This window comes from Ursus arctos, unplaced genomic scaffold, assembly GCF_023065955.2.
Source record: "Ursus arctos isolate Adak ecotype North America unplaced genomic scaffold, UrsArc2.0 scaffold_14, whole genome shotgun sequence".
Taxonomy (NCBI): Eukaryota; Metazoa; Chordata; class Mammalia; order Carnivora; family Ursidae; genus Ursus; species Ursus arctos.
The window spans coordinates 20,664,779-20,689,554 of NW_026622808.1; the positions used below are offsets into that span (position 1 = coordinate 20,664,779).

Consider the following 24,776-nt stretch of genomic DNA (forward strand, 5'->3'; position numbering starts at 1 on the left):
TAGCCAATCAGTGATGCTACCTACAGTGGGTGGCCGGGATCAAAATGCACGGCGGAAAGCTCGGAAAGTAGTGTGGATAACCTTAATCACGTCGGCTTCCCCGGGAGGGGACGCGTTCCTCGCCCCATTTCACGGATGAGGAAGGTGAGGCTCAGAGAGGGGGCGGTAAGCGGAGAAATTCAACACCTACTGATCGGCTTCTGTGTATTGAGTGCCGTAAGCACATTATTTCAGGGCGCTCTGCAGGAACAATTAAGGCTCTGAAATCAGATTTACTGTTTGAATCTCAGTCCTACCACATGGCCTTGGCAAGTTACTTAAACTCTCCGGGCCTCATTTTCTTTAACTGCTAAATAAGAATGCTAACTTCCAATATAGAACAAAGATTAAACTACAGAATGCCTGGAAATTGTGCAAAGCAGCCCCTCTCGTAGTAAGCTCTCGGTGGGTTCTAAATGGTGTGGGACCGGAGCAGAGAGTAGTGGTCTGCACTGCCTGGGTTCCAGGCCCAGCTCGCCTCACAACTTGTTCTTATCCCTCTCTATGCTTAAGTTTGCCCGTTTACAAAATGGACAGAACTTTTTAACATTCGTTATTGGGTTGTGGTGAATTTTAAACGAGTTAGTGCAGGTTAAATGCCGAGAACGTAATCTGGCATGGCATAAACATAAAATCGTTAACTTTTATTGTTGACTCTTCCCCTGGGTTTGATTCCTGACACCCGCCACCACGTACTTGCTGGTGATCTTGAGCGGGTTTTCTTCAGCTGTGTGCCTTCCTTTCTACAAAGTGTGTATAAGTGTGTAATGATTTCTACTTAAAAATGTTACTGTGAAGTTTAAACGAGATAATTCCCATAAAGAGCCTAAAACAGTGCCTGGCACAATAAATAGAACTCGTTGTTTTCGTTTTACAGGAAACGAATGTTCCGAAAGGCAGAGAGACTTGTCCAAGGTCGCGGAACTAAAAAGTGGCAGGGTTGGGAGTCGAACTCTTCAGCAGAGCCAAGGTACTGGTGGGGATCCTTGAGGGGCGAAGGGAGAAAGCCGGGGAAGAAGGGAGAAAAAGGGGATGGGAGGAAGGGACGCTCTCGGCGCTCAGCTGGCCTCGCCTCGGGGGCGGGGCCTGGGGCGGTGCGGGGGCGGGGCCGCGGCCGCTCCTCCCCGGCCGGGTTGCGGCGGCGGCGCGGCTTGCGCTCGCTCGGCGCTCGGCTGGGGCGGCCTGGCCCACAATGAATGGCCGCCGCGGCTGCCGCTGCTGCTGAGGCGGAGGCCGCGGAGGCCGCGGAGGCGGAGGCCGAGGCCCCGGCGCAGGGGGGTGCGCCCCGGGCCCAGGCCCGGCCCCAGCCGCCACTGCGGAGCCCGCCGGGAGCCCCCGGAGCGCGGCCACGGCGCAGGTGAGGCGGCCCGCCCCAGGCCCGGTTCCGGCCTCGTCTCGCAGGGGCGGCCCGAGGGCATCCGAGGGCCGGTTGTGGGCTGGGCGGGGAGGGCTAGGGGGCCTCCTCCGACAGAAAAGGAGCCGGGTCCGGAACCTGCACTGTACCCGGACCGGCGAGTGCGGAGAGGCCCGGCCCTCACTAGCGAGCTTGAGCGTCCAGTCCCGGGCCCGGCCGTGGGGTTTGAGGGTGGTAGAATCGGGCCCAGACCTTCCCCCCCACCTCGCTCTCGGCGATAGGGGGGCGCTAAGGCTGGGCTGGGGCAGGTGCCGGAGGCCCGGGAAGTTGGAGGGCCGGAGAAGGAAAAGTGAGGAGGCGCCCGGGGAGGCCGAGGGGGAGGGGGAGGAGGAGTCGGGCTTTGGGTTCGCCGAGTGGGGGAGGAGAGGAAAGCGGCGCGGCCGGAGGGAAACGGCCCGGAGGGGGGGCGGGGAGGGGCCGACTTGCAGGTAGTGTCCGGGCGCCGGAGGAGGTGGGTGGGTCAGGTTACAAGCCTGGGGGCCACTGAGGAGAAGCCCAGGAAGTGGGGCAGGGTGGGTGTGGGCGGAGTTAGTTCGGGTGGGGGCTGATAGGAGATCCCAGAGATGTTTGCAGGGGTCATATGAGGTTAGGGCTTGGAGAGATGTTGGGGTTGGGGGGGGGGGGAGGCCAGATACGGGAGCCATCAGGTAGGTTGAGTAACTACTGTAGGAGCTTTGGGAGAGGGGGAAAGCAGCGCCTTTGCACTAGGCTCGTGGCCGCGAAACGGGGCGTCCCAAGAAACTAGTGTGATCAAAAGGCATATGCCACCTCTTCCCCCACCAGATGTTAGTTCTGGGCCAGATCTGGGGTCTTTCCTGTTTTCCTCACCCCAGTCATGCTCTGGGTCTCCGACCTACCCTTTGGGCAAGTCTCTGCTGGCTTTTCCGGGGTGCTGGCCCACCCGGTGGGTGTTTTTGTGGGCAGCTTGAGAAAGTCTAGAACACCTAGCTCGGGCATGTGTATTTGCAGAGAAGCAGCCCAACGGGCTTACCTGAGTATCTTGGGATTCTAGATTCTTTCTTCACTTTTTGTGAGCAGAGCCTTGGGGCTCAGGCCTAAGGGATGGGACTTCACAGCCACCATCTTATACCATGGCCCCCCAGGCACCAGCTTCCCAGAGGTGAAGAACTGGGAGGTGAGCCTATAAAGCTCTGTTCATTGTGTGTCGGAGGCTCCTGATAGGGTGAAGGCAGGCCACTGAGGAGATCAAATCCAGTATTTACACCCTGGCCCAGGCCTTTGGGGCCCCAGGGCCCTGCCTGTGGGGTGCTCTTCCTGGGTCAGGCCCTGGGATGAGCTCATTGATTGCTCACTACCACTGGGTCAGCTTAGGCCTTCTCCATTGTTGGAGGAAGCTGAGGCTCTGGGTGACTTGTCCCAGGTCACACAACTAGACAGTGGCAAACTGGGATTGACTGGTGCTCAGCTCAAAGGCACAGTCTCCCAGGCTGGCTTTTGAGGGGCATGACTGGAGGAGCTCCCGCTGTTCTGGATTGCCTGGTGGAAATTCTGCGCCCAGGCCTTTTCCCTTGCCCATCCTAAGGGGTAGGTCCATACCTTTGTGGACAGAATTTTCCTGGTGTGTCCCAGAGGGCTGGAATAGTGGAAGCTTCTTTCTCAGAGGCTTGGTCACACCTCATTTCTTGCCCCCCCCCCCCCCCTTTTCTGGGAGCCCTAGAGGTCAGGGGTCACAGAACTGTAGGCTGGCAAGAGGCAGTTAGGAGGATGGGGCCTGGCTCCAGAGCTGCATCTTGCTTTGCTTGCCTGGTTTGTCTTATCCCCTCTTTGGTCCCAGGTCAGACCACCACAGCTTTCCTTCCTTCTCTCTGGGCTAATTGTTGCCATTGTGTCCTGGGAACATTGACTTGGGATCTTCGGCCCCTGAGGCAAGAGCCGCAGCAGACTGCTGGGTGAAGCTGTATCACCCAGGCCTGGGTTTAATGATAGGTTGTTACCCTTATTCCCTGCCTTCTCCCAATCTCCCTGCAGTTCCTAGAACTGATCCCACCTTGGCCCTGCTCTCCTCCTCTCCCTGGCTGGCCTCCTGGCTCTGGGAAGGGGGAGGGACTAGGCTGCAGCCCCACTTAAAGATGCTGTTTCCCTGCCTGGTTGGGCCGAGGCTGGCTTCTGTGGCACAGACTGGGACTCAGGGCTGGGTACTGAGGACGGGGGTGGCTACCTCTGGTCACATGGCTGGAATAGGGCCAGAGGCTGGTGGGGGCTGGCTGTGGTGTGTGGATGGCAGCGGAGGGCAGTGGCTCCTAGCTGCGCCTGGAGCTAGAGGAGAAGGCGCTCAAAAGCTGCTTTTCTGTGAGTTCGTAGGGGCACACAGACCAGGGGTGCCAGAGGAGGCCAAAATAGCAAGTACAATGAGTAAAGGGACCCGTGGGATAGTTTTATTTCCCTAAGGTGTCGACTGCCTGCTAGGGACCAGGGGAGCAGCCCTGAATAACAGATCCTGGTAGGGAGGGAGGATGGAGAATTTCAAATTGGGTGGTCAGGGAAGGCTTGTGGGAGAGCTGAGCCCTGAATAAGAAGAAATCAGCCTGGTGGGGGAAGCTGGGGCAGTGAGGGAGGAGCGAATGTTCTGGGCAGAGGGGACAGCACATTGAAAGCCTTTATTGAGCATGTGCCAGCCTCCTGCTAAGTACTCTAAATATCTTGTCCTCATGAGGAAGGAGTGAGGGGTGACCCTAGTGTGAAGATGAAGACCCTTAGTGCCATTTGCAGGAAAGCACCCAGTCTCAGGGTCTCCTGGATCTCCCCACTGCCCCCAGATTAAAGTCCAGACCCCTTGGCCTGCAGCCAGGCCTTTTAAAGTCTGGGGCCCAGGCCAGGCAGTGGGGAGCCCCAGTGAGCCAGGCTGTGAGGACGGCTGAGTTTCTGTCGGTGTTGGAGGATCCGTTGGGGGTTGGTCCAGCCAGGTCCGACTCAGAGTTCATCAGCGTCAGTGCCAGAGCAAGCGATGGAGAAGGGCGCCTGTGTTGGAGCCGACGATGAGCCTGCCAGGCTTGAAGACAAGTTGGTGGTGCTTGAACAGTCTGTGCTCCCTCTGTTGGGTCCTTCCTGCTCCTCATCACCCTGATCCCTTTCCCCCTTCCCCAGGCCCTTGGTGCCTCTTGTGCCTAGCAGGAGTGCCCAGGCCTGTTTCCCTGCCTCTGCTCCTGGGTCCTCTAGGCTGAGAATGCCGTCCTTCTGCCTCCCCTTGGAGAGCCGTTTGAGCTGCAGAGGCTGTGAAGTGGGACCCGTCTGGTGGCGGTTACAGGTTGGGCCCAGTGTCTGGTTGTGGTCATCGTCCCATCTCCTGTACCGTCTCATTTGGTGCAGGTCTCAGCACCCTTAGAGCTCCAAGAGCCTCTGTGAGGACGGCGACTTTGTTCTCTGAATTAAGCAGGGGTTGGGTAGAGGTGAGCAAAACGTGGTATAGTGGAGAGTCCGCTTCCCCCATTAGCACCACCCGGCTCATCCCTGAGACCTTGGGCCTAGGTTGTGACCTTGGCATCTCCCGTTTCCTTCTCTGATAAGTGGGGACCAGCAAGCACACCTGTGCAGCAGTGGTTCTCAATCAGGCATGATTCTGCCGCCTCTGAAGGGAAGCTTGGGGAATGTCTGGAGACACTTGTAGTTGTCACAGCGGGGGCTGGTCCTGGCCTCTAGTGGGTGTAGGGGCCAGCGATCCTGCTCAACATCGTAAAAACTGTACAGTTCCCCTCCCCCAAAGAATGATCCGGCCCCAGTGGCTGCAGGGCCAAGGTCAGGGGATCCTCTGCTGTGTTGTTACCACGAGGAACGCAGAGGTTGGCGTCTGGGGTGTTTGATGATGCTGGGAAGGCACTGGGTGGGGAGCCCCCAGGAAGTACTGCCTGATTCAATCACGAGATGGCAAGAGGTTCTGGGAGTTGGTGAGTGGTGTAGGATGTCTCCGCTACTGTCTGAGGCTTTACAGCCCTGCAAGGGGCTTAGGGGGACGAACAGAAGGGGACGTGACTAATAATCACAACTGGCGTTACTGGATATGACTCGTAGGGTAAGCACCAATCTACCCGAGTTGCTTGTTGGTTTAATCCTTGAAACAGCCTTGTGTGGCAGCGGCTGCCATTCAGCCCATTTCATAGCTGGGAAGACTGATGTCAGGGGGCGAGTACTGCTCTGGGCGAATGTTTTCTGGCAGTATAGAGAAAGGGAAGCACAATTCTAAGCAGGAAGCTTTGAGCTTCGGGTAAAATAATAAGATTCAGATTCTCAAGCCTTGCCGAGTCCCCGCATGGTCTCCTAGCATATGTCGACAAGCCCCATCCCAGTAGCCACGTTCCCTGCAGCCCCACCAGCCCCCTTCCTCGGCTCCGCCAGTGTCACTTCAGGGCCTTCACACTTGACGCTCCCTTCACCACACTTGGTACAGCTGCTGCCACCAGGTCCTTCAAGTCTGAAGGCACACAGGGATTAGGCTGTAATTCAGAAAGGTGGGCCAGTGGGGAGAGGGAGGGCTGCTGCCCATCTCCTTCTCCAAGGAGCTGCTGCTGGCAGAGGCCAGATTCCCCAGGGCTGCAAGGAGAGAGTGGGAGGAGAGAGGGAGAAGCATTGGGCTAGACTGTTCATTCCCGGAGGTGGCAGGGAGGGGAGGAAGGGTGGAGAGTGGCTGGGGGAGGCTGGGCAGAGAAGGCTTCCCCCAGGGGAGCAGAAGGAGCAGCACCCTGTCTGGCCCTCAGAGGGCACCCAAGACCCCATTTCTGGAGAGGACATATCCAGTGAGGATAAAGAGCCCCAGCTCTGGCCTCGTCCTGTCTTGGCTTCCTTTCTTGCTCTGGCCTCTCTGAGCCCCAGTTTTCCCGTCCACAAAATGGGTCTGGTCACAGTGGCTGCGTGCCTTGGGGAGCGATGGGACCACGTAAAGCGTGAGCTTGGCAGGGGCCAGCCATGATCAGGAAGTCTCAGCTGCTGTTACCTCCGGATTCCGGGAGAGGAGCCAGACATGGCCTCGGTGTGATCCTGGGCTTTGCTCTCCTCACCCAGAAAATGGCAGGAAGAGTCATTTCTGCCTCAGAAACTAGCAAGATGTATAATTGAGCCCTTGCCGGGCGCCATGCACCATAGGGGCGATGTGAATGCTAATTGCCAGCTATCAGCCTGTCACAATCCTGTCACCCACCGTGGATTTAATGGCAGCTTTTTGGGGGAGAAGAAAATGAATTAAGTGTGCACGTACTTTAAAAACGCCAGCAGTAGGAGGGCGCGTGCCTGGCTCAGTTGGAAGAGCATGTGGCTCTTAATTTTGGGACTCTTAACCTTGGGGTCGTGAGTTCGAGCTCCACATGGGGTGTAGAGATTACAAAAAAAAAAGTTAAAAAAAGATGCCAACAGTAGGGATCTGTACAGTCAGGTAACACTTCGTTGGTCTTCGCTAGCAAATGTTTGCCTAAGCTGCCTTCCAATTCACCTCCTGCAGAGGGTCCGAATGGCCCTGGGCCAGGAAGGCTCCTCAGGCAGCCTGGGGGTGTGTCCCCCACCCCCCCTTTACTCTGACCTCATGCTGAGCTGCGTGAAGGATTGTGAGGGCTTTCCAAGGGCTTTTGGTCCTTCTACTTGGAGTTGGTGGTTTCTCTTAATTGGCCTATATGTCACTGGGCAGCTCACTGCCTCCCTGGAAAGTGTGCGGGAAAGATGGTCCATGGTGGCGGCACACATCTGTACCCCTCGCTTCTGCTGCGTGGGAAATTTGGAGGCCCCTCTCCAAACCACTGGCAGTTTCTCCTCCCAGGAGTCGCCCTGCCACACAATCACTTGCAGTTCAGGCCTGCCGTACCCCGGCGTGATCGGGCAGCAGTGGGAGCAGTTGGTGGGAATCCAGAATTCAGTTACACCGAGTCGAGAGCGGGACCCTGCCTGCAGGCCACCCACCTGGCGCAGCTGCCAGAGGAGGGCACCTGCCTGCCCAGCCCCCTCCTTGCTGGCCCTGGGGACTCCCCCTGTGGCGTGGATGGCACGCTGGGCCCAGCTCAGAGACCTCTTCTGAGTCCCACTGTTTTGAGTCACGTTAATGGGGAACAGAAAAGGGAGTGAGGTTGGAGGTAATGGAAATAATTCTTTGTTCCACAAACAACTATCGAGCACCCATTGTGTGCCGATCCGGTCCTAGGGGCAGCGGACACTGCAGTCTGAACCAGAGAGGCAGGCACTGTGCCCTGGTGGAGGTGACACAAAGCCCAAGACACATCTAGTTAGCTAGACAGTGGGAAGTGCCACAGAGGACAAATCAAGCAGGAGACGCGCAGGAGTCGGGGTTGGGAGAGGTTCTGTCTTGGGAAGTTCGAGCCAGGTGACTAGGAAGATATGAAGAGCTGTGGCTGTCTCAGGGACAGCATGCTACGGAGTCCATAGAGCCGGTAGTGAAAACTGGTTTTGAAAGAGTTTGGGGTCGAATCCGAGGGTCTTGATCCAAGCAAGGAGGGCTGGAGCTGGTGAGAGCTACGGCCACCGGACTGGGGTGGAGTTGGGTTGTAGGCACATTGAGCTGGTATCTGGGACATCCGCAGGCCCTGCACACACAAGAAGTCGAGGCCGGGGGCTCCACGGGGGAGTTGTAGGTGAGTGGATGGTACTTTCCGTCTGTCTCGAGTCCGTCTGCCATAACAGAATGCCATAGACGGGTGGCTTTAGCAGCAGACACTGTTCACGGTTCTGGGGGCTGGAGGTCAGAGATCAGGTGTGCCCACAGGGCCTTTGTGCACATGCTTCTAGAGAGAGAAACCTCTCTCTTTTTCTTCTCTAAGAACGCCAGTCCTAGCAGATCAGGGCCCCGCTTTTATGTCCTTGTTTAATCTTAATTACCTCTTAAAGACTGTATCTCCAAATACAGACATTTTGGGGGTTAGAATTTCAATACATGCATCGGGGTGAGGGGCACAGTTTGGTCCGGAGCAGAGCCCTGAGTCTGGGTTCAATTCCTGGGAGGAGAGAGGTTGACCAAGGATTGAGCCTGGCATCAGCCTTTATTTACCTTCAGTTTCTGGAAGGACCGTGCCTGCCTCTCCCTCGGGGCTCTGCATGACTTCCCCGTACGTTGAGGGCTATGCTCCCATTCCACCACTGCCTCGCTAGATCTGCGCCCCCCCGCCCAAGATACCAGCTCTAATGTCACCTCTTCTGGGCAAGATCAGAGGCCCAGGTATGCAGCATGTTAATCTGACTCTGGACGGATGGCCACGTTCCCCATTGGACCATGAGCCCTTGGAGACAGGCCTTCTTTCAGTCCTGCCCTGCCCCAGGTTCCCAGGCACTTCATGCCCCAGGCAGGCGCTTGGCAAATATTTGTTGAGTGACTTGGGAGGTCATGGAAACCGTATGCTGGGCCCTTGCATCACACTGGGAGACCTGCTCACATTTGTGGCCAGGACACTAGCGATGCTAGGACAGTCCCCTCGGCCCTGTTTAGGGCTGGGGGCTGCCCCTTCCCTTGGGGGGTCTGAGGACCCCAGAAGATGGGCAAGCTAAGACGCCGAGTTCTGAGGAGAGGATTCGAATGGTTTTGTGCCCTAAGGGAGTCTATAGTCAAGTGGGATTTAGTGGTCTCAGAGGTAAGCATAAGAGCGCTGCAGATTGGTGGTGGGGAGAGTGTGTGGAAGAGAGGTATCTTCTCTCGTCTGGACAATTCTCAGAGCCAGAGGGCGATGAAGGGTGGAAGAGGAGGATGTGGACATTGGGAGGAAAGGGGGATTCCGGGCCGGGTGCACGGCTGGGCAAGGGCCTGGCTGGGGTCGGAGAGCCATGCAGCGTGCTTGGTGGGGACAGAATTGTTGGATGGTGTAGAGACCCCCAACTCTTGGCTCCATCACATCTCTTCCAAGGCAGCAGGTGACCCAGGCCAGGTATCGGGTACTTTGGACCTGTTTTTGTGAGAGCCCATCATGGCTCCATGGTCCCTCCCTTCCAGGGCTGGTGTTGGTAAGGGGCTTCATGCAGAGCCAGGGCAGCTATTCCTTCTGGGTCCAGATGACTGGATTGGAGTAGTTGCCTAGGAATGAAAGGAGGGAGGGGAGCCTGGGGATGGCCTGTCACTGTGCTTCTAAAACCAGCCAAGGCCTTGCTTTCCCTGTCCTTGCAGGGGCAACAAGGCCATGAAGGATTTCTGCAACTCAAGACCTGCCACCCCACTCCCCTGCAGGCGGGGGTGGGGGGGAGTTGTGGGGTTCCTCGGTGCTGATTGGTTGAGCCATTTATACCAGTTGTCTCCCTTCCCCTCCGAATGGTTAGTCAAAGGCTTCAAAGCCCCGGGTGCTGGGCTCTGAGCCTGGGGTTCACAGGCTTGTGGGACCCCAGCCTGAATGTTGGGTGGCTCTCGCCCTCAGGGGGGCCCTCCCTGTGCGTGTTCCCTCCTGTGACCTCAGGGACCTCAGTGCCCCTGTTGGTGAGCTTTCCCTGAAGGCCAGCTGCCGGGGAAGGAGCGGGGCTGCCCTTCAGTCCCCATCTATCAAGTGGGGCAGTCCTAGCGCCCCCCCCCCCCCCCCCCCCGTGGAGGGGACCCTGAGGGGAGCGCCTGCAGCAGCGCCTGGCATGCTGAGCATAGCTGGGAGCACCCCTGAGAATGCCCTCTTCACAGCCGCTCACTTGCTAGTCTGACTGTCCTCCCTCTGTCCCTGCCACTGCCACCTGCCCCTCCACTTTCCCAGCCTTCAGCGTCTCAACCTGTTTCCGTTCTTCACGCTGCTCCTGGGAGTTCTCCCCGAGCTGGTGTGGACCTGCGCCTCCCTTGCTCCAGGCTTCCCCCTGCTCCCTCAGAAACATTGGTCCTCACCAGGCCAGCCCGTCCCCCCCTCCCCCGGCCCGTCCCATCCCACACCCTTCTCATAAGCCCTGTTGCCCCTGCACTCTCTCAAGCCAACACTGGCCTCCTGGGAGGTCTCCACACTTTGCCTCACTCCCAGAGTCAGCCCCTCAGTGACACACTCACCCCAGTTGTATCACTCCGTGTCTCCCCACCAGACAACTGCATGTAGAAACAGCCAGTCTTCTTCAGAGCTGTGTCCCCGAGCCTTGCAGTTTATTGGGGTGGGTTGGATGAAGGAGTCCCCATTTTACAGATGAACAAACCAAGGCACAGAGGTGAGGGGCTGGCATCTGAAACCAGCTTTGGGGTTAGGGGGGTGCTCTGACTCTACTGCAGGCCTCTCCTGCCTTGGTCCTCCCCCTTACGGTATGAGCCTTCCAAGCTGGGAGTCTAGAGCTCTCTTTCAGGGACTGGGAGCTAGCCTCTCCCTTGACCCCCTTGACTCTGGTCACTTGGGCCTCAGTACCTGGAGCAGGCTCATTTTGGCAGCCTTGGGAGTTGGGTCGGGGCTGTGAGGCCCCTGGAACAGGCTCTCTGGGTTCTATCCTTTGCCGACACTCAGTGCCTCTGTTTCTCCTGTCTCCACACAGAGGGTCAGCTCCTACCCATCTGGCACTGAGTTTGAGCTCCTGGAAGTAGTGTTCTGCCTTCTGATGGGAGAGTCCCTGTCTCCGCTTTGCCCCCTGATGACCCAAAATTGTTTTTCCTGGCAGTGACCGTGATTTTGATGATGACGAGGCTGAGGGCATAGCCAAGGGAAATCACAAGTTTCAGTGCCCACTCAGACCCTGGTTTGAATCTTGTCCCTTCTACTTACTCACCAGTGATCTTGGGACAGTTCTTAGCTTCCCTGTGGCCTCAGTTTTCCCATTTGAGAATTGGGAGTCTGAAATTGGCCCCATAGGTTTGCTAAGAGGGTTCAGAGAGCTCCTTCCTGCAGGTCATCTGTCAGCTCTTTGGAAGCATGGGTGCTGGGAGGGGCGGGGCCTGCTGGTGTCTCTCTCACGGCCGACCACATGTAGCAACTTACTGAGGACAGACTTGAATTTGCAGGATCAGTTTGGCCTTATCAACATTTGTTTCCAAATGGAGAAGTAGAGGTTTGGAGTTCCTCCTCTCAGGAGTGAGTTGGTTCTGGAGCCAGCACTTGCCCATGAGCGCGTGGCTGCCTCTCTTCATCTGTGCAGTCTTCTTTGAGCCCGGTGGTACCAGGTAGGGCCCCTGTCTCCCAGTGCTCAGCCCCTGGAGGCAGCTCAGAATGGACTCACTAGTGAATGAAAACTGTGAAAGATGCATGAAAGCTAATCTGGGAATGAGGGGAAACAGCTGGGGACTCTAGTTGGTACCTGCCCCAGGGCCTTTGCACACCTGTTTCCTCCTTTCTCCTCAGCAGCCCAACTCTTCTCATACCCGCCCTGCCCATTCAGGACCACCACCTTCTATATTTAATAGAATTGCAGGGGACTCACTTTTACCATGGGTGCAGTTGTAAAGCCACATTGTCCTTCAAACCCCTTTTATGAGTGCCCTCAGAGTATTGGACATGCCCAGTTCTGGATTGGAATGTGCTGGAATGTGCACTGATGGAATAGGCTGTGATACAGAAGTTCACATTTGAGAGTTGCCTGCGCTCCCTGCCCAGGGTCACTGACAGTTCCTTTTTTTTTTTTTTAAGATTTATTTTATTATTATGTATTTTAGAGAGAGGGAATGGGGGAGGGGTAAAGGAAAGGGGAGAGAGAATCCCAAGCAGACTCTGTGCTGAGCACGGAACATATTATTTATTTTTGTAAATAGACAATATAATCACCAAGTTCAAAATTCAAAAGATCCTGAGAGTTCATGGCAAGTATGGATTTTTTCTTCCTTCCTCGGCTTTATTGAGATGCACGTATCCTGGAGTCCATTTAAAGGGTACAATTGAATCGATTTTAGTATAGTTGACCCTTTAACGATGAGTGCATTAGGGGCGCTAACACCCCCCACCAGTGCGCACACAAAGTCAAAAGTCCACATATAACTTTTGACTCCCCCCAAAACTTAACAGCCTACTGTTGACCGGAAGCCTTACTGATATTAGTCAATTAACACATGTTTTGTATGTCGTATGTGTTAAATGCAATAAAGTAAGTTAGAGGAAAAAATGTTACTAAGAAAATCGTAAGATTTGCTGGCGGGCTCAGTTGGTAGAGCATGCGACTCTTGATCTTGGGGTGGTGAGTCCAAGCCCCGCCTTGGGTGTAGAGATTACTTGAAAAAGGCGGGGGGGGGGAATCATAAGGAAGGGAAAATACATTTACACTCCTGAACTATTGAAAAAATTCTGCGCATAAGTGGACCCACACAGTTCAGACCCGTGGTGTTTGAAGATCAACTCTCGATTCAGAGTTGTGTGCGCATGACCACAGTTTTAGACCATTTTACGTTATGGCAAGAAGAAACCCCCTCATCCTTCTGCTTGCTACCCCACACCCCGCCTAGCCCCTGGCAGCCACTAGTCTGCTTTGTTTGGCTCTGGATTTGCCTGTTTTGGACGTCTTACATAAATGGGATCGTGTAATACACAGTTCTTTTGTCCGCCTTCTTGCATTTAGCGTATTGTTTTCAGGGTTCACCCATAGAATATGTATCAGGGCTTCATTCCTTTATATGGCTGAATAATATTCCATTGTATGACTGGACCATACTTTAGCCATTCATCAGTCAGTCAGTGGACGTTCGGCTTGTTCCCATCTTTTTGGCGATCGCGAATGGTGCTGTAAACATTCACGGACAGGTTTTTCTGTGGATATAGGTGTTCGTTTCTCTTGGGTACAATTCTGAGGAATGGAATTGCTGGGTCATATGGTAATTCCATGTTTAATCATTTGAGGAACTGCCAGACTGTTTTCCATAGCAACTGCACCATTTTACATTCCCACCCTCGGTGTAGGAGGACTCCGATCTCTTCCTTGCCAACATTTGTTGTCTGTCTATTTTATTCTTCCGGCCCTCGCTGGTATGAACTGGTGTTTCCTTGTGGTTTGCATTTGCATTCCCTGCTGACGGGTGATGTTCCTGTGCAGCCTCGGGGTTTCTTGAGTGATCATTCAGTCATTCAACCAACAGTGATTGGGGTCATGTGCGCGGCACTGCGGACAGTGTGAAGAATCCGATGCCCCTGACCCCTTGGTGTTTCGATGCCAGTGCCCTTCAGAGTTACCCTGTGTGTGTCGCGCTGGGGATCATTAACGCTCATGGAGTTCTCACTGTGTTAGCTCGTTTAGTATTCAAACACACGGGTAAGTATGCTTTCCCCCCACCCCCGCAAGGGACAGCCGGTGGCCACCCAGGCCTGGAGCTGACATAACTGATTTGACAGTCTGTCATAGAGGCAAGGCCGTGCTGGGACTGAGGGTGTGGGTGGCGCCAGGCGATTCTCACCACCACAGCAAATTCCACCACGTGGATATCCGCTCCCACATGTCTCCCCACAGCAGGTGAGGTTCGTGAGAGGGGGGTGCTGGGTCTGCTGCCTGACCCCGTCGCTCTGTCTGTCTCTCCCTGTCCCCCGTGCAGCTGCCGCCATGGCCCAGACCCTGCAGATGGAGATCCCGAACTTTGGCAACAGCATTCTGGAGTGTCTGAACGAGCAGCGGCTGCAGGGCCTGTACTGTGACGTGTCCGTGGTGGTCAAGGGCCACGCCTTTAAAGCGCACCGGGCCGTGCTGGCCGCCAGCAGCTCGTACTTCCGGGACCTGTTCAACAGCAGCCGGAGCGCGGTGGTGGAGCTGCCGGCTGCCGTGCAGCCCCAGTCCTTCCAGCGGATCCTCAGCTTCTGCTACACGGGCCGGCTGAGCATGAACGTGGGCGACCAGTTCCTGCTCATGTACACGGCCGGCTTCCTGCAGATCCAGGAGATCATGGAGAAGGGCACCGAGTTCTTCCTCAAGGTGAGCTCCCCCAGCTGCGACTCGCAGGGCCTGCACGCCGAGGAGGCCCCGTCGTCGGAGCCCCAGAGCCCTGTGGCCCAGACGTCAAGCTGGCCGGCCTGTGGCACCCCGCTGCCGCTCGTGTCCCGTGTCAAGACGGAGCAGCAGGAGTCGGACTCTGTGCAGTGCACGCCTGTGGCCAAGCGGCTGTGGGACAGCAGCGGCAGTGGTGGCGGCAATGGCAGCCGCAAGATGGCTAAGTTCTCCACACCGGACCTGGCTGCCAACCGGCCGCCCCAGCAGGCCCCGGTGGTGGCGGCGGCGCAGCCGGCCGGGGGGGCTGTGGCAGCGGCTGCAGGGGCCGGCCCTGGGCAGCCGGCTGGGGGGGCGGCGGCGGCAGCAGGGGGCGTGGTGAGTGGGCCCAGCACGTCGGAGAGGACCAGCCCGGGCACGTCGAGCGCCTATACCAGCGACAGCCCTGGCTCCTACCACAACGAAGAGGATGAGGAGGAGGACGCGGGCGAGGAGGGCGCGGATGAGCAGTACCGGCAGATCTGCAACATGTACACCATGTACAGCATGATGAACGTCGGCCAGACAGGTGAGGTGCCTGCCCTGCCCGCCCCTCCCAGCCCGGCCCCTGCCTCCTCCTCCCTCCCCCGCAGCCCCGTCCCCGACACATGCTGCTCTCTGCCCCTGAAGCCGAGAAGGTGGAGGCCCTCCCTGAGCAGGTGGCCCCCGAGTCCCGGAATCGCATCCGGGTGCGGCAAGACCTGGCATCTCTCCCGGCTGAGCTCATCAACCAGATTGGCAACCGCTGCCACCCCAAGCTCTACGATGAGGGTGACCCCTCCGAGAAGCTGGAGCTGGTGACAGGTGGGCCAGCATCACTTCCTGCCCAGATTCCCTGCTTCCTTCCACATTGGGCCTCGGTGCCCTCCGAGCCAGTGGCTTGTGGGATGGTGGTTAGGAGCCAGACTCGGGGTCTAACCCCACCCCTGCTGCCACCCGCCGGCTGTGTCCTAGGGTGGCTGACCGCCGCCCCCCCCCCCCCCCCTTGGGATTGATCCGTGCCAGAGACCGGCCTCCAGGTTTCCACCCCGGAGGCTGGTGTGAGCATTGGCTGGCGTTGTTGGCCACACGGGTAGATCAGTGGCTTCCTAGGGTGGTTTGAGGGAGAACTAGTACAGCGGGTAAGAATCTTGGCTCTTGGTGTCAGGGTGCCTTGGTGTGAGCTTCCACTGCCTATTCTCTTTGATGCCCAGGTGGTTGTGTGGGCAAAAGCCACCCACGCGCCAGCAGGGCTCGGCACGTTGTAGGTGCCCCGTGGACAGTGGCACCACCAGCTGTCCTTTCCTGATCGCTGACGAGGCCATGCTGGGGCGAGTTGCCAGGGCGCGTCTTCGCCGGGCCCAGGCCAGGGCCTGGCCAAGTGGGGAGCGTGGCAGTCTGGGGCCCCCGGCTACCCTCCTGCTCCCCACTCCAGGCACCAATGTGTACATCACGAGGGCTCAGCTCATGAACTGCCACGTCAGCGCGGGCACACGGCACAAGGTCCTGCTGCGGCGCCTCCTGGCCTCCTTCTTTGACCGGTGAGGCCCTCACAGAGCCCGGATGGAGGGGAGGGGGCTGCCCCCTGCCCCCACCACAGGGGGCCTGACTTCCCTCCCTCACGCCCCCCCATCTCAGGAACACGCTGGCTAACAGCTGTGGCACCGGCATCCGCTCTTCCTCCAACAACCCCAGCCGCAAACCGCTGGACAGTCGCGTCCTTCATGCTGTCAAGTGTGAGTATCTGGCCTTTTGGAGTCAGGCTGGGATGGGGTCTGGGGCCGGCAGATGGTCCTCTTCGCTCTTGGCCCTGATAGGTGAATGGGGGTTGATGTTCAGAAGGATTCTGAGGTTCAGTCTGAACTTGCCAGGAAGAGGGCTGTGGTGGCTTAAAGATTTCTTCATAGTGGGGGTGCGGGGCGGACACTGAAGGTGAGCCTGTGTCAGATGTCAGATGTGGGGTGGGCATGGGGGAAGGGTCCTTGGGTAGTCATGGGAGCGATGAAGCAGCCAGGCCCCAGCCATTTGTCAGGAGGGAAGTCTAGATTTTTCACGTGGAATCTTCCCCATTCCTAAATTCAGGCAAATGACCCAGGTTTTTCAAGAGCCCTGGGCCACCGTCTCAAAGCCCACACATGGCCGAACTCAGTCAGGCGTGGGGCCAACTGATGTGCTCTGGCGTCCTGGCTTGCGAGTCCTCCATTCTGTCACCTCTGAGAGAGGTTCAGGAGTGCCGCGCGCGTGTTGGGGATTAAGGAGCAGTGTGGCTGAGTGTCTGTCATCAAGGTGAGAGGCCAGGGCCACGCTCTGCCTGAGCCGCCCCCTCTGCCCTCACAGACTACTGCCAGAACTTCGCTCCCAACTTCAAGGAGAGTGAGATGAACGCCATCGCAGCTGACATGTGCACCAACGCCCGCCGCGTTGTGCGGAAGAGCTGGATCCCCAAGCTCAAGGTGCTCATGGCCGAGGGCGACGCCTACACCACCTTCATCAGCGACACGGGCAAGATAGAGCCGGACATGATGGGCGTGGAGCACAGCTTCGAGACGGCTAGCCACGACGGCGAGGCCGGCCCCTCGGCTGAGGCCCTCCAGTAACTACCACCGGACCCTCCCCGCGGGGCGTCACACTCCCCTCCCTCCCCCGTCACACCCGCCCACCATCTTGGTCACGAGCTACTGTCTGTCCCTCCCCAGGACCCGCGGGGGGCGCTGCATGCTCCCAGCCCCTCTGCCTCCCCATCCCAACCCCCGCCCCCCCCCATCCGAGCGGGCTAGGAGAGGGCAGCAGCTGGTGCGAGCTCTGCGCTGCCTCTCTGGCACGCCCGGCCGTTGGGAGCTTCCGCTCCCCTTCCCCTAACCCCAGCAGTGGTCTCCCCACTCACCAGGCCAGGTGTGGGGAGGGGCCGGCCTGGGGAGTTCAGGAAGGCCCCCTTCCCAGGCCCTGGGCCCCTTGCTGCAACTCCTTGGGACTTGCAGGGGCCCTAGGGTTCTCAGGACCCCTCCTGCCACCACCTCCCAGTGCTTCCATGTTTCCAAAAGCGCCTTCCTGTCTCCCTCGTCTGTCCCTGCGCCTGGGGGCTGGGGTAGGCGAGGCCGAGGGGACTGCCCATTTCACAGCTGAGGGAACCGAGGCTCAGAGGAGCTCCACCATTGACCTAAGGTGGTGGGCAGTGGCGGGCCCGGCGCCCTTCTCTCTCCCCCACTCTGTGCCCACCTCTGTTGCCCCCATCTGTCCCCTGGGGCCTGAGGGGCAGGTCCCAAGTGGGGGGGCTCTTGGGGGCTGACCGAGGGTCTCTGTGAATAGAACGAGAGGTTTCCTGGGCTCACAGAAGTGTGTGCGTGTGTGTGTGCGCGCGTGTGTGTAGAAGTTTTGCTTTTAAACAGATGAAGATGATAGAGGCAGTAGGGCCAGGGCTGGAAGTCAGGGGAGCAGGTTGGGGGGCTGCTGCCCTTCCCCCCTCACCCCCCTGCCCCCGCCCCCTGTACATACTTTTTAAAGCATTTTTTTAGCTAATGAAATATTGAAGTATAAGATTCCTTTTATTTTTCAAACCAACGGGACTGTGTCTGATGTCCCCTTCAGTCCCCGGGGACGTGGCAGGCAGGACGGGGTGGGGGCTGGGGGCAGACTGAATGCGTGCGTGCGTGTGGAGTGTGGGTGTGCATTTCTGAGGTGGGGGCTCGGCCAGGCCTCTGCTCGGGCTCCTGTGGGTCTGACCAGGTCCCCCTTCGCTCCGCTGCTCCCCAGTGGGGCTCCATTTGAAGGGTGGCCCTAGCTTTGGCCTGTTGGCTGAGCCCAGCTTCTGGGGACAAGGCAGGGCCCACTTCTATTGTTTGCAGTTTGCAGAATTTTTTCTAACCATTCCTCTCTTTTTATCCTTGTCTAGTGCGAGGATTTTTTTTTTTTTTTTTTTTTTTTTTTTTTTGAGTTTTACATGTGAACTCTGGAGGGTTCCTCTTTTTTTTTTTACTCCCTGTCCCCCCACACTGGGTGTCCTTTCTTGACAATTTTCACCTTTTTCTCTCTAGCCCTGTCCCCACTGCCTCTCGTCTCCTCCCTGATCTGACCGGCCCATTGCTCCCATTGCTCCCAGTGGCCTCTCCAGAGGCAGGGGGATTGCTTGGGGGGGGGGGGTGGCCAGCCCTGACTAGACCCTTGGAATCTGACTTGGAGGCCTCCCCCCCCACCCAGCAGCCCCCACCGGTCTGTGAGGGGGGCCCTCCTGACATCTTGTGGTGGGGGGTGTCTGGTCTGGCCAGGGTCCTGGCACTCTGCTTTCCTGGCCTGGCCCCTGCACCTTAGCCCTCAGCTGGCCCAGTGTATGGGGGGATTCGACGCCCCAGCTAAAGCACAAGCACCTTAGTCGCACCTCCCCCACGCCCTTGTCCTGGCCTTGACATCCTACCCCAGCATCGATCCCAAAGCACAATATCCTGGTCACTTGGCAAGCTGCCGGGCCGGCCAAGGCCGAGGGGCCGGCTGGGGCTCCAGCCAGACCCCACAAGGAAGGAGTCCCTAGGCGCTTCCCTCCTTCCAGGCCTTAGCAGGGGCCAGCTCTCTGGGACTGGGGTCTTCTCCCTCCCCACCCCTTTGTCCTGGACAGGCCCCTGCCCAGCCCCTCTCTGCCTTGTCCTCGGGTGGGGCTTGCCCCTGTCCCGCCTCCAAGCCCCTGCAGCACTGGGTTGGGTGGCAGAGCCCCCTCATTTCAGGGACCCCAGGAGGTGACCCTGGCTCCCGGGACTGTGTGTTGGGGGGGAGAGGGGAGGGGAGGGGCCGGGCAGGGGTGCAGGGGAGGAAACTCCTCACCAGGAGAGCCAAAGACAGGGTTGTGCCTTACCCCAGGAGCCACCCCTGCGCCCCTCCCGCCCTGCCCTCCCCACCTCACCTCCTGGGCGGCCTGCTGCTTTTCCTTCTCTCCCTCCCCTGCCCTGCCCTGCTCTGAGCTGCATGGTCCCCCCACCCCGGGCAGCCCAGGGAGGAGCACGAATGGAGAATCACCAACCAACGCAAAAAAAAAAAAAAAAAAAGACTGTGGGCCCCCCCACCTTCCCCGGCCGCCCACTCACCCGCCTCTTTCACGCAGGACAGACCGCCCGCCCTGTCCGTGTGAAGTGCCAACGCCCTCCCCGCCCTGGGCCGACCCCCCACTCCCCGGGCCCGTAAGTGAGATTGCACATTAACTACTGTAAGGAGAGGAGCCGCACTGGGAAATGTGAACCATGAGAATATCAGTGACACTGATGAGAATAAACTAAACGCCTTTGTAACAGCCCTGCCGCATACTGGTCTCTGGGGACACGGGGCCCAGGAAGGGACAGTCGCTGCTCACAAGGGCTCTGCACTTGGGCACAGCCATTCCAGACATCACATTGCAGAACATCAGTGGGTGTGTTGGGGGGGGGCAGTGTCCCCCTTTCAGATGGGAGAAACAGGCTTAAAACCAAGCTGCCAGTAGCTTCCACTTAAAGTGGGGCACCTAGCTGGCTTAGTAAAGCACATGACTCTTGACTTCAGGGTCGTGAGCTCAAGCCCCACGTTGGGTGTGGAGCCTAACTCAACAAAGTAGCTTCTACCCACAGCACCCTTCTGGCTACCCTGGTGTGTATAGACACGACGCCCGGGGTGTTGTGCACATGTGGGCGCCCTAGACCTGCGTCCGCCGCCTCCAAGAGGGCCCTCCATTGAATTGGCTGCACGACAGGCCCACTGGCTCGCTCCCCTTCTGTGGCTGTGCGACACCCCCAGCCCCAGATACACATCCTGGACACACCCACGCCCTTCACCGCATCTGAGCCAGTGTACCCACGCACTCCTGTGTCAGAAGAGGGAACACAGAAGTGGAGATGGCAAGTCAAATTCAGCGGGTGTCCTTTAACATACCTTGAAGAGCTGTAGGCCCTGAGGTTAGGGAAGGACAAAATGTTCTCTCGAGTCAGATGGAAAAGACACAGATGGGCCCTAGGGTCCCCCAATTCAGAAATGTTTCTAGTAGCACGGGAAGGTTACTCACCAGTACTAGGGGTCCCATCGAGTCAGAAGATAATTTGCCTTGAGGTGGGAAAGGAAGGTTCGTCCTCTGCCCAGGCCAGGCCTGTCCACTCCCTGATTAGGGGGAGCACCCAGACATCTTGGGGAGATGATCAAGTGGGATTTCAGTTCCCAGGGAGGCTCGGGGGAACTTTAAGAAAACCAGCCCCAGCCTCAGCTGCCAGAAAGTTGGGTTTTGAGAGCCAGCAGCAGCAACAAAAAAACCAGTCACCTCAGGTAACAGGAAGTCTTGTCTGTCTGGACACGTAGGCAACCCCAGGTAAGTGCAAACACCCGTCTGACTCCAGAAGTCCTGTCTTTTAACCCCAGGAAGACCTGAAACTAAGTACAGAAAGATCAGGCGAACCCAAATCATAGCAGTGGGTTTGCATCAAAAAGGGAATCTATCTATTTGGTTCTTTTTATGGTTTGACAGATGAGCCTAAGGCTAACGACATCCTTGTAACAGGCAGCACTTCGCAATGTGTAAATGGGCGACTGAGACCCGTGGTTCTGAGGCCTGACCGCGCACCTCGCAGGATGCAGACCTCCGAGACGGTGGGCTAAGGGTCACCGCACTTCCAAGTTTTCCCGGCTCACAGGAACCACTCTGTACTTGGGCAAGCTCTGGAAAAACCGCTGCCTTAGTGACCTGGTGTGCCACGGAGCCCAGCGTTATTGGGGCCCCTCAGAAGTGACCGCTCGGCTCCATGGCTAGGGGGCTGGCCTACGTGGGCCCAAAACAAGCAGACGTTGAAGCTAAACTTCAAAAGCTCAAGGAAGCATCAGGGTTGGAATGGTTCGATGTTATCAGTGGTGAAACCCAGAAATAAATGGGAATGTTTTTTCTGCACCAAATCCTGACCACTGAAATCCCTGACAGGCACGTGGGCGCGCAGGCACACGCGCACACATATGGACACGCCTGGGCCCCACGGTGCGTGCAAGCAGGGGGCTTTCCACGGGAGTCCCGCTCAACGAGCCACAAGACAACAGGCAGTAGGATACAAATGTGTATAAAAAAAAAAAAAAAGGCTGGGATTTTATTTCCAAATTAGCACGTGTAGAAGGCACAGGAGCAAACAGTTTGGGGCATCAGAGTGGAAATGCGGAGGAGTGTGTCTGAGGTTCCCCTGCCTCCACCACCTCCTAAGCGCACTTGAGACAGGCCCAGTGACAGGGGCTCTGGCCCAGGGCCCTGAAGGCCCCACTGGCTCTGGATGAGAACCTTGGGACAGCTCCCGAGGAAGGAACCCCTTCTCCCAGTGGGGGCAGGACCTTGCCAGCTCTCCCGGCTAGACAGACGAGCGCCCTCGGGAGGGCCGGGGTCAGAGAGAGAAGAGCAGGATGAGAACCAGAAGAAGCACCCCCAGCAGCACCACAATGGCACACCACTGTCGGCGGTCTGGGGGCAAAAGGGTCAGAGGTTACAGGGGGACGGGGGTACCACCCTTGCAGCCCCCTCCCCAACCCCAGTTGCCTCCCAAAGGGGACTTACCACTTGTCATGTGGGATACTTTGGCCATCTTCCTGAGGACCCCATCCATCCGGGACTGGGTGTGGTCCATCTCATGAGCGAAGGCATCCAGCATGCTGTCGATACCAAGACGGTGTCAGCCCCCAAAGTTCTGTGCACACCAGTGCTGCTAACAGGACTCCCAGCCCACCCCTAGGATCCTGGCCTCACATGCCCTGCTCATCCAGTTCCTCCCCAACACGGCCGGACATGTGTTTCAGAACCCGGATGCTCCCAGACACCATCTCCAGCTGTTGATCTTGTTGGTCCATGATCAGCTGCAGGAGGAGTGGGAACTGCCGTCAGCAAGGGGCCCTGAGCTGTCCCCAGGCTCCTCCAGCCCAGGATCCCCAACCACGCGCACACACACCTGCTGTGTGGCCTGCTGCTCCTCAATGTAACGAGAGGTGACCGAGGCCATGCTGGTGTCCAGCAGGTCGCTGGATGACTTCTGGGCAGCTAGCTTGCCTGTCAGCATCTATGTGCGCACAGACCACAGGTTCAGGGAGAGACGGCCACTCGGAACAGTCAGACACAGGTTTGTGGCAAATCGAGATGGTTGTTAGAAAGGTAGTCTTGGGAATGGGATAGCCTGGGTTCCCCAGACCCACCACTTACTAGCATGGTGACCCCAAGGCCATATCACTTGACCTCCCTGTGCCTCAGTTTCCTCATCTGTAAAATGGGGGAAATTCCTGGGGCTGGAATGAGGATTTACCGAATTAATCCATGGAGAACATTTATCACATAAACAGATGTATTTAAGAATTTGGACTTGAATCCTCAAGGCAGCACACCTGGAAAGCATGTGGGCACTGATACAAGACTCTAAACTTGGGCAGGCCTCACAGCTCCCCCTCTCCCAGATTCCATGATGGGATGGAGACAGGCTGGTTTCACAACATGCAAAGAATGGACACGCAGCACAGAAGGAAAAAGTGTGCCAACAGAGGCAGCTGGGAGAGTGCCCACAAAAGGCATGGGCAGGCACACCCACAGAGGGAGATGGTATGCAAGCCGACCGCAGAGGGGGATCCACTCAGAGGCCAAGTTCACCCGCTCAGATGCCCAGGTACATACACAGAAAAAAAGTAGGCATACATACACCCTGGAAACAGTAACATACCAAACAAAAGAAGAAAAAGGAAACAGGCATCTAGACCCACACCAGGAGGCAAAAAGTATTATATACACAGAGAGGGCTCAGGTGTTCACAGCCAGAAAGAGCAGGCAGGTGCACAACCAGGAGAAAACTGCACACAGAGAAGATGGGCACTGACACAGAAGGGACAGACAGACATGCAAGGGGGACAGGTGAACACACACAGAGGGGTCAGGATTGCACGCAAAGGGGAGGGTCTCTCTGAGAGGCTCAGGTGAGGATGTTGGGTCTGGATGACTTACCTCTCTATTATTCCTCTCCATGAAGGCTATGGCTGCGGGGCTGACCATATGGTCCTTCATATCCTGGGGGCGAGGACGCCATCAGTGAGTAAAGATACCCCAACCTCCCCACACTCAGGCCACCGGAAACTCTCCTCACCTGGACTGCCTCCCGCATCCGCTCCACGAACACCTTTCTCTCCTGCAGGTCTCCGGCTGGGAGCTTGAACTTTCCTGGGTTGGCTTCCACTATGCGTAAGCCCCGCGTCAGGAGTCAAGGCCAAAGCCAGACACAACCCTCTCCTCTGCCTCAAGCCCTTAACTCCTCCCCGGTATCCAGCCGCCCCCTGCCACAGCAGTGGGCTCTCCCAGGACGTCTTGCAACCCCCCAGGATATCGATGGTCTCCTCCAGGTCCTCGAGGTCCCACTCGATGCTGCGAAGGCCATTCCGCAGCTCATTGGTCGTCCAGTCCAGCTCTTCGCGGCCGACCGCCGCGTCCTCTTGCAGGAGCTCGCACCAGCGCTGGTACAGCCCGCGGGCCGTGTTCACCGCCTTCTGCACCTCACTGCGGGCAGGGACACACACAGCGGTCACGGCTGGGGGCAGGCGGTCCTCCCGCCCGCCACTGCGCCCCCAAATGATGGGGGGGGCTCAGGATACCCTCCCACTCGGCCACGGGTCTACTACCCTGACCCGCGCACCCCGACGGCCCTGCCCAGACCAACTAGCACGCTCTGGCGGGCACGCGGGCACTAGCTGGCACGGGGACCGAGCACCCTCCTCCCTTCCTCATTGCTGTCACTCACCCGCGGACAACAAAAAATGGGTCTTCGAGAGACATGTCACCTCCCCCCGCCCGAGGCCGAGCCCCCCCTCCCCTCTCGGCTTTGATAGCGGATCCCAGTAGAGGGGACCGCGCCGCCACCCCCGCCCCCGTCACGTGACCCGTGCCACCATCGAGAGCAGGGACGCCAGGGTAGAAAGAGAGGCCTCGGAGGCCCGAAGTGCGGAAACTTCCGCCCTTCTCCACAGCCATCTTTATTGTGGGCAGAGAAGTCTTCGCGTCTGCGTACCCCGCCGCCCCCAGCAATGTCCCAGTTATGTCTGGCTGGGTTGGGGGTCGGAGCTCGTGATCTGTCGGTTCGAGACCCGGCCCCTCGATTTGTTGCTGCGCAACCTGTTTCCTTTTGGGGCAATGTGAATAATAATAACCTCCTTCAAATCAGAGATTCTGGGTGGGGAGGGGGATCATTGGATTCCGAAATCCTCTTAACAGACTTCCGGAGCCTGCACCTTGGTTCGCCCCTGGGAGATAGTCCCAGCCTAGGGTTGGGAAAGGGTGGGGGAAGAGGTGGTCCTCTCCACTCTCCCACCGGGATGGAAGTGCGGAGTCTTGTTGGACTCTTCTGCTGCACTCTGCCCTCCTCTTTTTTCCTGCGGAGGAGGGGCGCCTCGAGATCGCCCTGGGGCGGGGTGGCTGAGTGGGGGCCCCAGAGATGCTCCCGGGGTGTGGAGTCTGGGTGCGAGGAGGGCAGTCGCGGGAGGGGGTGTGGTAGTGGCTGAGGATGGTGTGTACAAGGAAGTCCTCTGCGTGTAGGGTCTGCAT

The 24,776-nt window shown here is 57.8% G+C and overlaps 2 protein-coding genes across 6 annotated transcripts; one reads left to right on the forward strand and one right to left on the reverse strand.

Moving 5' to 3' along the window:
• The first annotated feature begins 18 nt into the window (after positions 1-18).
• On the forward strand, positions 19-19,533 carry NACC1 (nucleus accumbens associated 1). 4 transcript variants are annotated; one of them, XM_048227185.2, is made up of 8 exons: positions 19-144; positions 917-1,009; positions 13,836-14,789; positions 14,891-15,064; positions 15,675-15,780; positions 15,878-15,975; positions 16,577-16,832; positions 19,326-19,533. In XM_048227185.2, exons 3-8 carry the CDS (start codon positions 13,844-13,846, stop codon positions 19,420-19,422), a joined length of 1,677 nt encoding a protein of 558 aa, XP_048083142.1. In that variant the 5' UTR covers positions 19-144; positions 917-1,009; positions 13,836-13,843; the 3' UTR covers positions 19,423-19,533. The 4 variants fall into 4 exon arrangements, with proteins under 4 accessions (XP_048083142.1, XP_048083144.1, XP_048083143.1 ...); XM_048227186.2 differs by having other exon boundaries at positions 20-165; XM_048227187.2 differs by lacking the exon at positions 19,326-19,533 and having other exon boundaries at positions 16,577-18,125.
• A 1,755-nt stretch (positions 19,534-21,288) lies between these two features.
• STX10 (syntaxin 10) lies at positions 21,289-24,074 on the reverse strand. Of its 2 annotated transcripts, none has more exons than XM_026488144.4 (8): positions 23,977-24,074; positions 23,566-23,735; positions 23,329-23,423; positions 23,190-23,252; positions 22,156-22,263; positions 21,961-22,063; positions 21,768-21,862; positions 21,289-21,674 (listed from the first exon to the last, which is right to left on the reverse strand). In XM_026488144.4, exons 1-7 carry the CDS (start codon positions 24,009-24,011, stop codon positions 21,774-21,776), a joined length of 663 nt encoding a protein of 220 aa, XP_026343929.1. In that variant the 5' UTR covers positions 24,012-24,074; the 3' UTR covers positions 21,289-21,674; positions 21,768-21,773. The 2 variants fall into 2 exon arrangements, with proteins under 2 accessions (XP_026343929.1, XP_026343928.1); XM_026488143.4 differs by having other exon boundaries at positions 21,957-22,063.
• Between the last annotated feature and the right edge of the window lie 702 nt (positions 24,075-24,776).

Coding starts and splice junctions, on each gene's coding strand:
- NACC1 (XM_048227185.2), top strand. CDS start 13,844: ATGGCCCAGACCCTGCAGATGGAGATCCCGAACTTTGGCAACAGCATT. Junction 14,790..14,890: donor GATGAACGTCGGCCAGACAG/GTGAGGTGCCTG, acceptor CTGCCCCTGAAG/CCGAGAAGGTGGAGGCCCTC. Junction 15,976..16,576: donor CGTCCTTCATGCTGTCAAGT/GTGAGTATCTGG, acceptor CTGCCCTCACAG/ACTACTGCCAGAACTTCGCT.
- STX10 (XM_026488143.4), bottom strand. CDS start 24,011: ATGTCTCTCGAAGACCCATTTTTTGTTGTCCGCGG. Junction 23,424..23,565: donor GGACCTGGAGGAGACCATCG/ATATCCTGGGGG, acceptor CGCGGGGCTTAC/GCATAGTGGAAGCCAACCCA. Junction 22,064..22,155: donor AGCAGCAGGCCACACAGCAG/GTGTGTGTGCGC, acceptor CTCCTCCTGCAG/CTGATCATGGACCAACAAGA.